Source organism: Patiria miniata, unplaced genomic scaffold, assembly GCF_015706575.1.
Source record: "Patiria miniata isolate m_02_andy unplaced genomic scaffold, ASM1570657v1 HiC_scaffold_3, whole genome shotgun sequence".
Taxonomy (NCBI): Eukaryota; Metazoa; Echinodermata; class Asteroidea; order Valvatida; family Asterinidae; genus Patiria; species Patiria miniata.
The window spans coordinates 17289993-17301968 of NW_024037069.1; the positions used below are offsets into that span (position 1 = coordinate 17289993).

The 11976-nt window shown below is 38.5% G+C and overlaps 1 protein-coding gene across 7 annotated transcripts in view; it reads right to left on the reverse strand.

The window, feature by feature from the left end:
• The window catches only part of LOC119738680 (septin-7-like), a 58459-nt gene extending 48959 nt beyond the window's left edge, over nt 1–9500 (reverse strand). For 5 of the 7 annotated variants that reach the window (XM_038213598.1, XM_038213597.1, XM_038213593.1 and 2 more), the window contains exons 1-3: nt 4984–5026; nt 4237–4238; nt 119–224 (exon numbers count right to left, since the gene is read on the reverse strand). In XM_038213598.1, the coding sequence (XP_038069526.1) occupies nt 119–224; nt 4237–4238; nt 4984–5011 (136 nt within the window). In that variant the 5' untranslated portion in view covers nt 5012–5026. Of the gene's footprint in view, nt 1–118; nt 225–4236; nt 4239–4983; nt 5027–9108; nt 9191–9238; nt 9241–9400 lie in introns of those variants that run through there. The other 2 variants (XM_038213595.1, XM_038213596.1) reach the window with 2 other exon arrangements.
• Between the last annotated feature and the right edge of the window lie 2476 nt (nt 9501–11976).

Genomic DNA, 11976 nt, shown 5'->3' on the forward strand with positions numbered 1-11976 from the left:
TTTTATCCCACCACTAGCGTTTGATAACGCATGTAGTTTATTGTTAACTCAACTGACATCCTTCTCTTTTCTCCCGTTTTTTAGTAAAATGGGGAAAAAATAGGAAAAAAGTACCTACCAACGACCATGAGAGTGAAGTCAAACCCTCGTTTGACGGACCTCCTGTAGACCTGATTAGGGAGGTTTGCAAAGCCCACATATCCCTCCATGTCCTTGGGTTTATTCTGTCAAGAAAAGATTTAAATAGAAAAGAAATATGAGCTGGCTGTTCTTCACTTTAGAAATTCCCATATTTTTTTAAGTACGGTACCTGAACACTGAATTACAACAAATGATCTGCTGAAGTCCTGGAATTGTTATCCTTGAAGAGTCCTTCAAGAAAGCTTTGCATTGCTTACACATATGTTGTTGATGACCATCTTCTAGTCTACGTACATGTAGTTAAAAATGGAAATAAAAAGTGTTTTGAATTTATAATCATGATTATGTGAGCAGTAGGCCCCATCCTGTGCAAAACACAAGATTACAATGTACATGTTCTCACTAAGCACCGTCAATATATCGCTATTACTCGATTATTTCTTTGATATCGATATGGCCCATAGCAATTTGTCAATCACATCGAAATATCGAAATATTCGATATTGAGGAATCATATCGAAAATGCGTCAGATTGTGCTCTGCGGTCGCTGGAATTCGCGGTCTCCCCCAATGTAAAACTTTTTTTTAAATCCCTTTCTGGACAAACTCTCAGTATTGAGATTTGTTTTAAAAAGTTTTACCAAGTTTTACCAATATGCTCCAGAGAAAGCTGTTTTTAATCATTTTGAAGTGTCATCTTTATGGTCTTTAACTTTTATGGGATAATCGATATCGAATATTCTCGATTCTGGATTTCCAATATATCGATTTATTGAAAATTCTGATATCGACGGTGCTTAGTTCTCATACCGGTATGTACATCACGCACACGACTAAAACAATATTAACACAAACCGGAATTGTAAAGAAATTATGACCTAGAAAAAAATGTAACTCTACTTCCTGAACCGGTGTGTAGAAAAGATGCAAAAAACTTTAGAAACACCGTTGTACATACATGTATGTACATACATAATTGCCAAAATGAACTTTGCGCAACAAATTGAGGCAAGAATGTTTTTGAAATGCAAACCCATTGGATATTTTTGTCAGTTCATAGTTTGAATGACGGAAGTTCCGAAAAGTCCCTACAACTTGTGTCAAAGCTGCAATACTACAGGGCCTAGACCCATATTTACTCTTGGATGGATTGTAAAAGCTTAGACCCTTTCAGAGCAGGACTATAAACAGACCACGGGGGACTTCAAGTGGATTTTCTTTTGCTCTTGTGGACACTCCAGCTGCTTGTGTTTGCAAGAAAAACAAAATTCTTGACAGACATTTTGTGAAACTCATTTTCACTTTGTCAATAGAGGTGTGGTTTTTCAATTTGTTCAGCCACTGAATATTCAAGAGTGAAACTAAAGTGTACATGTCAGAACTGTATGGCAAAAATAGGTAAAAGCAAAACTATTGTCTTCAATAAAAATGTACTTTAGTACAAAATGGGGGCAAGTCAGAGATTTGACATGATCGTGTTTCATACCCAATTTGTATCAAAGTGTACAGCATGTATGTATAAGGCCTTTTGTTCACTGCACAAGATAAACACACTGGTAATCCAAAACAAAAGATGTGGATTCAGCAGGGCTCGGGATAATTTACATATATGTACAATGTAAATATGTAGGCCTACATTTACACCGCACATGGACACATTGTAATTGTATGTACAGGATGTCTTTGTCTTTACTTCACAAAAGTAGTAATGTTTCATACACAATGTACGTACACTTGTACAAACAGACTCGGGCATGTTAAGTTCTGTAAAGTCAACCCTCCCCCCAAAAAAGAGGCAAGTCCAAGATTTACATACAAGAAGACTTTGTACAGTGTTTTTTTTTTTTTTTAGTTTTTAATAGCAGACATGGGGTAGGACAGAGGAAATCAGCTGATCCGAGGAAAAGATGCATGCCTTAGACTACACTGCACACTGTAAATATATGCCCAAAAGATAGGGGGTGAACATGTTTTTCAAGCAAAATTCATGTCTGACAGTCACTTTGACAGTCAGTTTTCCCCCTGCTTGAAAAGTTGCAGTTAAAGGGAAATTGGGGGCAGAGAGACAGGGGCCCAAAGGAAGTGAGTAAGGCCCCTAAACATTCTCGATGTTTGGTGGGTGGCCGTGCCCCGCGTGTGTGTGGGGTTGACTGCCAAGCCGTCAGGAAATGTGATGTCATGTGGTTGTGGTTTACTCTGGGTCATGGTCCTTGCAAGGCTAAATGTACAATTTAAAGGGACAGCCAAATAAAGACGTAATTTTTTTTCAGGCCAGAAAAAAACCAGACGAGGATTTCGACAAGCTTGAAAAAAAGTGCTTTCTGGGACCAAACTACATGTATACGCAAATGTGTACATTTTAGACAAGCAGTTTTGTACTTTGTCAACCTAAATACATACATGTACATGTACATGTATCAAAATTATGTGGGAATATAATGGCCATTATTACAAGTTTTGTTATCTATGGTTTAAGTAAATATACATGCAATGTTCTGTGAATGGGAATGTTTAAATGTTATGGAAGTAAAAATGCATTCAAATTTAAATGACAACTCTGTCATACACTGTACCTTGCATCTGTTTATATGTGTAATTTGTATTAAAAGTGCGTTCTGTGACATTCAATTTCATGTACACGTGTACAAACAAACTGATGATAAATAATTACAGTTCAGGGTTTAATATATCCAAACATACATAAAAATATGTACCTGTTTGTGCTTTTATTCAAAACGCCTAACCATAGAGATCTGTTTTAGTCCGCATACATGTACAACGTACTCTTACATTGTAGCATACATTGTGTATGTAAATGGGCCAAAACAAGAGGAAGTGCACTTCCGGGTTGCCATTTACTGCATGGACCACATATTCATTGCACAACTCTTTTCCTGTTTTTACAAGTTTTGAGTGCTTAATGGTGGGCGTGGTGAAACCTAGTAAGTGAGTGCAGCCGTAACTTACATGTAGTTCAATGCACATGTAGTTCTCAGTTTGTTCATATTATGTATAGTCTGTATGTGGAACTCATTGAAAATCACTTCTTAATTCAGCAAATTTCATTTTTCTTTCATCAATGAAAGTCATTGCATCACTAGAGGTACAAAGGTTTTGTGTAAATGACACATTTTCAAGAATACATGTAGTGTAGTCTTGTGGATTCGTGTTCATGTGGATTATCAATTTCCAAACCAGTTCCCAACACCGAATTATCTCCAATTTTGGTATGAATCAAACTTTTAAACTAGGCACCGTTTGCCAAAAACAAATGTGATGACTAATAAACATGTAAAATACATGTACATGTAGTACCAAAAAAGCTTTATAAAAATAAAAACAAACTGGTAGATGAACATGTACATCAAGTACACTGTATGCACCATTTTGAATAAATCCATTTAGTAGGGGTACACGTGCGTTTACGGGTGCTTAAGGAACCGGGTACCCGATTGAAAAAAATATGGGTACCTGGGTACCCGTCAAAGAAACCAAAGCCAAACATGCCAACATACAAATCTTGGAAGTTGCTGTTGAAATTTTACAAAAGTCTGCACGATATAAATACCGCATCGGTGCATCAATACAGCCACATGCAAGTGTGTACAGTGAGCTGCTTTACGGTGTTAACTGCAGCTATTGCGAGCACCTTAAATGTGAAATATGTTTTGTTTTCCCATGTGGCCTGGTTTTTATTTTGAAAATTCCCTGGGCACAAATGACTTCAAAACTTTTTTTTTCATTGTCTGAGAAATTACTAAGTAATTTGTAAAGTTGGTTATGGGTACCCGATCACGTAATAATCTAGAACAGGTTCCTACCATTTACAATGCCATTACACGTACACAAATCAAGTACATGTACTGTACACCAGAACAGATTCATACGTGTACAAGTTTATCACAACTTTTCAGGTGGCAATTGGGGAAAGGAATTTACCCTATAAATTACTACTAATCTCTCAAACACCCAACTGAGGATTATAACTAAGACTGTACACAGTTTGAACTTCAACTGATCTCTGATATCAATCCTCACTCAGTCAACACTACACTCACGCAGACCAGAAACAAAAGGCAGGGTGTATATACTTACAGCTGTTAGTGTAGTAAGCACAGGCATGACGGTGTTCACAGGAAGCCAGCCGCAAGTCAGTTGAACGTCCAAGCAGGATCAGTCAGGAAATATTCCAGTACAGAGGGAGAGAGAGGAAGAAAGAACCACAGGAATAAATGAACAACTGTCTGGCACAGGAATAAACTAACAACTGTCTGGCAATTATTCCTCTCTTGAAAAAGAAAACATTCCAGTTGTCAGAAGAAATATATCAGAGTGGCGGTCAATGATATTTAGCACGATGGCACTGTTTCTTCATGGTTCCATAAATCACTGTGTCAGTCAAGCTCCAGTCTGACAAACCACACACAGGTTTAGGATTCAGTGTTCTTATGAATTCAGTGCATTCTTCCTGTCGTGGGCTAGTTAACCTTTGCAGTCGATGGGTCATGCACCGGCATTAAAGAGCGGTGCGAGGTATCACACATTCATGCACGTGAACAACGTACGTAGGCCTTGGGGTAAAAAAAGGAAGTATCTGTGTGCGACAATCTGATATCAGCAGATAGAGCTGTTTCGGCTGACAAGATAATCAATTCTGACCATATGTAGGGTGGCACATTTGTACATGTACCGTTTAATAGTTTATAATCCACAGTTTATAATCCAGATCCCACACATACAAAACATGTATCGCCCTAATAGAAAATGAAGCATAAAAACAATCTCAGATGTTAGAATAATCGATAATACATATTATGGGCAGGTATAAACCGCTGAACATACCAAAGCTGGGCTGCAATCGCCCAGGCATATAACCCTAAGCCACACAAACCCTATAAGTAAACATGTGGCTGGCCTCTGAAGGCTTTGCCCCATCAAAGACTGCCATTGTTCTCCGCCTCAGTCTCATGGATTCTGTGGCTCATGAGGAGAAAGTCATTATGCAGGGGACAAAGGGCCCGCCAGGCATGGCATAACTGCATGGTGTAATGATGGATGTGGTATAGTGGCCCTACGGCCCTACCAACTGGGAAAGTGTTGTACACGTACATGCTCCTTCCCCAGAAGAAATCCAAGGATTATTCTTCCACCATTTGTTGCTAATGCAAACGCACTGCCTCAGGCGAGGTTTCCCCACCGTGTAACAAAACTGCCAACATGTACACTGTGCAATGTATACATACTGCGCTATGTAAAGAGGTAATTGCATGCTGCATGTGGCAGTAATGATAATGGTGATTGCTAAAGCAATTTCAGATAAAGGCATACATCCACATGAGCAGTAAGGACCACTTTATGATGTGACATGTGTCAAGGCATTCAAACCAATTCATAAAGTATCGTAATTATGAATCATTTAAAGCATAATTTACCTACGGCATTCACTCTTAAAAATGTTGAACATGTGAACATGCACACGTATGTCATGACATGTTAAAAAAATTACATGTGTATACTTAAATTGGAGGATTCAAGACTGTTGTTAGGGTAAGCACAACAATTTACACAAATTCTTGATAGAGTTTTTCAAAATGGCAAAACAAATAATGAAAATGTCTAAAGTGAACATGTTTGCAGTTTTAAAAATAAAATCTGAATCCAAGAGTATGTACTCATAGAATGCAAAATACATGTACAGGGAACAAAGTTTGCGGATGGTTGCTTCAGCATGATAGACGCCTTGTCAGCCACTCCTGTTAGTAGTACAAGAGGTCAGTGGGTCAGACAGACCGAACTTTACATCTGCTTGAACGCCTCCCTGTAGCTCTGTCCAGACTCAGACTTTGGGATAAATATACGGAACAGATTGGACCACTGGGTTCTCTCATTCAAGACGTTAACTCAACCACACCAGAACACTAGTAATACCATTCACCGGTCATCAATGCCTTTCACAAAACACTGACCACAGAAAATGGCAACATCTGCATCTGTACCTCCTGATAAAAACAACCATGTACCGGTAGGCCCTAAATAATGCATGTATTATCCTGCAGGTTCATCATTTCACTTAAGTAAGACCAACAGTAAACTGCCTAAAATTTTGTTCAAAAATAGCAATTACAATACTGTAAACATACATTGGGCCCTTTTGTAGTTAAGCAGTTAAGCAAAACAAAGTGACACCAAATCCCCAACCCCCCCCCCCCAAAAAAAAATAATAAATTAACAAAATTACAAAAAACTCAACAGAAAATTTGCAAGCAAAAACAAAAGCCATTACGAGATGATATTTCATCTCCATAACTCGTATATTTTGAAAGATTCCCCTCTCTCATTTAATTTTTAAGTGCTAGGTGGTCTGTTTGGATGTATTTGTTTAACATGAAATAGAGCATATGAAAGATTATTCATCAAACACAACCAATTCAATTAAGATTGAGTTCAATTGAAGTCGTACACAAGTACAGTGATAAGCAGAGATATTTTTTTATGGCTGGAGCTCACTGAAGGAGGCATACAAAACCCACAAGGAAAGAGAAACAGAATGTCCCCAGCTACAACAAAATTCACCCCCTACTTCGGTGGACTTTGGGGGACTTGGTCCTACAGGCCTGGTTTGACTAAATATTGATGGAGTATGATGGACTTGGGCCTGGAGGCCTAAAGCAAAGCATGTATTGATGGATTTTGGCAGACTTGGTCCAGTACTAAAGTCAGTAGGGAGTTAGGGGTTCTTCCCTAACAGAACTCATCCCATCAAACCCATCAAACCCCATGGCATGTTTTGTTGGAATCTGTCAGGATGGGTACAGTACCACTACAATGGCAGTATTTTACATTGGGAAGGGCACACCTCCAGAATCAATGTCAGAAATGTGTGTGCAGTTTCTCAAATGGTGTTGGAATTTGCCAGGATGGGTATGGTTCCTAGTAAAACATGCTAGGGAGTTAGGGTTTGCCAATAATTGTGGAGGGTGCGAAGTTATTTCCACTTTTGTAAATATCAACAATTGTGTGTGTGCCAAATGGTCATTTATTTGTCTTGTCTTGTTCGCTATCATCATACTCATTATGTTCATCCTTGAAATTACTTGTCTTTGTCAAGTTTGTTAAACTTTGTATCAACCCTAACAGTCCTGAATCCTCCAATTCTAATATGATTATTAAATACATATATGGAACTTTTTTTAAAGTTATTTCAAGGAGGCTTTCTCTGATTGGCTCATATAAAATTATGTCATATCGGCAGTGTTGGCTTTCTTTTGGTAAACGTTAGTTTGTTCGTCTTTGGTACCTTTAGCAAACCAGCATTTACTACTAATAAAGTAATAATAGACCCCTAGACAGTACAAGAATGCTGACCCAGCCAATATGATGTAATTGTACACAGTTTACTGGAACAAACTGGCGCCGACCAAAAATCGGAAAGAATGGTGCAACCTGACGCCACTTCTTCATATATCATCTCAATAAAGGTCAGTCATGCCAAAAATGTTGAAAAAACATTAATCTGGGACTGAGAAAAATTTCCAATTTCGTTAGGAAATAGGCCTACGGCCTACTTAGAAATTTTCTTGACTCTCCATAGACCTTGTAAACAACCGTTGAAGTGGCGTCTGGATACTAGGCCTACATTCTTTCCCAGATATCCACTGTCTTGCACCAATTACTTCAATGACCACTGACCATCCATCTTGTATTTATGATATACAAAGGAGAAAAGTGTTCATTCATGTCATTATTACATTAAGTTCTAAAATGACAGAAAATTGTCTGACTATAATTAGGCCTAAAAAAAAAAAGTGTTATGTTGGCGTAACCCGACCGACCCTAAAATGCGGCCGACCCTGGATATTTTTTTTTTTTTGGAAGGGAAGAAATATAATTAAAATCTATAGAAATGAATTTTAAATACGTTTTCAAACCATTTCTGACCGTTTCTCCTCAATTGTATGACGATAGCGCGCGTGGAACTTTGGAGTGCACAATGTTTTGCACCTTCCTCTCCATGACACAACGAACATGCAGAAGATCGCGCAGGCCTACAGGCAGTGCGCGTGCGGAGATCGATGCACGATGCATGCATGATAGATACACATGTACATGTAGTACAGTACATGTATAGCCTCGTCCTAGACTGTTGCACGGCGCGAACTGCTACATACACTATTGAAAATACTTCGCTATTTATTCCATGTTAAAAAAAATAGTTCATTATAATATAAATTATTTTAATTAATTTTCCACTATTTTACACGATAACAATTGATATATATTTATTCTAAAAATGGTAAACTATTCTGTAACCCCGGCGGCCGACGCGTCCCGGCCGGCCCCCTCGGCCCATGGCTACGCGCGTACGCCGTCGCATCATGGCGCCCGGTACCGAAGCGTAGTGTTTCCATCAACGGCAAATGGGGATCTTCGGTCATTTTCGACCGTTTAATGCGGATAAATTTGAGTCTAGAGCTGGGGGTAATCGCCCAGAGCTGTGCCGATGGTGTAAAAGCGGGTTACACCATGCTAAAAATACAGACTTCAAAGGAAGAATCGGGTCCATATAAAGATGTCGATGCAGATGAAACGGCAAATAAAACTTTTTGATATGTCACTCAGAGTTTATAAGTATACAACTATTGTGTGTAGCCTTGTTTTCTTTTGTTATCGTGTACTACTTCCGGCTTAATGTCATTTTCGTTGCTGGGATTACAAACAAAAAAAAACAAACAAAAAACGACCTACCTACCCTATTTTTTCTGGCCCGTTACGCCAACATAACTTCTTTTTTTTTAGGCCAGTTATGGGCCTGGCGGGATAATATGCTGACCCAGGCCAGGCAGAGACCGGGACAAATTCAGACAAAGGCTCTCACTCTGGACAATTTTGAATGAAATAGTTTTCTCAGAACTGAAACCACACATTATGAATGGAATGGTATGGAATGCAAAAAATTAAATGACTCACACACAGTAAACTGGACACAATTGCACCCCCTACGTCCGTACACGTACACATGTCTGCATGTAGGCTATACGCAGTCGCGTGACAGCACACGCATGCAATTGACTGAGTGTCACACAACGTACGTAATGACAGCTAAACAATAATGAAATGGGATGGGCCAAAACTCAAGCTTTTGGGGAATTATAACACCATCTCTCCCCGAATTTATCATGCACACACATTACTACCATCAAAAATATTTATCTGCCTCATCCCTGTTATTATATATTCCTTAAATTCACGGCAAACTCACCCATGACTGGCGATTATTTCCTTCAAACTATCCACAGTCGACGTCTTTTTCGCATGGAGAGCACTTGCGCTGGTTTCCTAATAACACGATTAATTATCACAGACCTTCCTGTGACCGCCGGGAACCAGTTAGGATAGATGGCAGCGCCTAATTAAGATTAGAGGGCGCGCTTTCTTCTTACTGTATGGCGCTAGCTAACAACCACCGCTCTACTCGGATCACGAAAATAAAACACTAGGAGACGATAACTCAAGAAAAACATAATATTGCTTTGAATTGAGATTTCGTCTTAAGATTGGTCGTGGTATATGACACGATATGTTTAAACATTGATGGCAACAATTGGAGAATCAATTTAATGTGATTTAAAGAAAATACAGCGTTTTAATCGCAAAAAAAAAATCAATCCGAAAACGAGTCACTTTTGTAATTGAACAAAAATAAAAGCACTCTATGAGGAGTCGATTATTCAAGAAAAACACATTACATTGAAAATCGACGGGAACTGTTGAAGAAGAAAAAACATTATAATGAGAACAAAAACTAATACAGTGTGTAAGGGCACTCCCGTACATAGCTAACAGTAATTTCTTCCGAAAAAGGGCGCGCTACACAAATAATATTATTATAGAGGCCTATTGGTCACCACACCACAGGTCAGGAACGTCCGTAACGTTCCAGCGGATCATAGTTCCGGGGTAGCTTTTTTATCCCTATTTCGAAATATATCACTTGGTACCCTTTTTTTCTAAAGATTTCACTTGTTGGGTACCGTTGTGTACGCGGATCACGATCTACCCAAACCGAAGTCGGCTTTAACTTTGAACAAAATAGAACACTCTTTGGGAGACGATTATAATTATGTCATGACGGGAACCGTTGGAGAATAAATTGTATATGATTTAAAGAAAATGCAGTGCATTAATAGCGAAAAAAATTAATTGAACAAAATTAATTGAACAAAATATAACACGCTTTGTGGGGACGATAACTCCAGAAAAACATGATTGCATTGAATTGAAATCTCGACACAAAAAAATGGTCGTGATCATTGATCTCCATGTGGAGATCAATGGTCGTGATAAATGACACAAAGTTTGAAAATCGATGGGAACCAATTTCTTTCAAAAGAGGGCGCGCTACACAAATACTGGTCACCACTGTAAAGACTAGCGGCCCAACCGCCAAGTCGGCTTTCATTCAACACAAATATAACACTCTTTTGGGGAGACGATAACTCAAGAAAAACAAAGTGCTTTTTGAATCGAAATTTCGTCCAATAATTGGTCATGATGTTAGGACGGGAACCATTGAAGAACCATTGCAAAACCATTTTGTCAACAGTAATTTTTTCCAAAAGAGGGCGCGCTATACAAATAGCGGCCAGCACCGTAAAGACGAGGATCACGATCTGCCCACCGAAATCGGCGTTAAATTGAAAATAAGACACTCTTTGTGGAGACTACTATAACTCCCGAAAAACATATTGCATTGTATTGGAATATCGTCCAATGATTGATCGTGATATTACGACACGACAGGTTTAAAAATTGTCGGGAACCGTTAGAAAATCAATTTAATATGATTTAAAGAAAATACTGTGTACATGCATTAATCGCGAAAAAAATCCGAAATCAAGCACTTTAAATTGAACAAAACTAAAACACTATGAGAATGCACTTGTTACATACGCCATACGAGTAAAATCAAGTTATTTTCCATGATAGCCCTGTTCAAATAACACAGAATTAGCCTGCATTTTGCCTGAATGTGGTATTTCTTATTCATTCATGTTGTGTGTGTGTGTGTGTGTGGAGGGGGGGGGGGTCCAGACAGGGTCGGCGGGAATATTTGGGTCGGTCGGAAATGACAACCAAGAATAAAAAAGGGATGCCCTTATTGTGGGACTTTTTCCAACGGCAAATGGTCGCTTGCTAGGTATATATGCATGCATCCGACGCCAGTCTGACGGTGACATGTATTACATGCAAGAAATAGGTAACATCTGTCACGTCAAATTAAAACAAACGAGGTTTATTTCAGCATTCTCTTTATAAATGTAGAACATTATGCATGGTCTTCGTGTTAATCAGACATTCAAAATTATGTTTGTGCTTATATTAATAATAATAATAAAAGTTAAATTCTGGCGATCTCTGGTTGCCCTTAGGATTAAGAGGTTTTTTTTAGGTAAAACAAATTGCAATGGACCTTTTTTCACGAAGAAGCCATTTTTGTCGTGTTCCCTGAATGCATTTTGTAAATTGTGAACATTTGAATGGTATGGTGCCAGACTATTGAAATATTCTAGCCTCACTCTGGTTTCTTTTTAAATCTGGCTTAAAACATTAAGGCATGTTTAACCACAAATTTTAAATTATTCATCAGAGCAGACTGGTATTAATTTGTAACATACTTTATGTAATTGCTTTCATTTCTCTTCGTAAGTTCCAAAAATGAAGATTTTACCTCGATTTTAATTTAATATTGCCGACCCGCGAATAAAGCCCATACTAGGCCACGCCGTATCATATATTTATGAGGAATGTTATTGTTTCTGCGCCAAATCACGACGC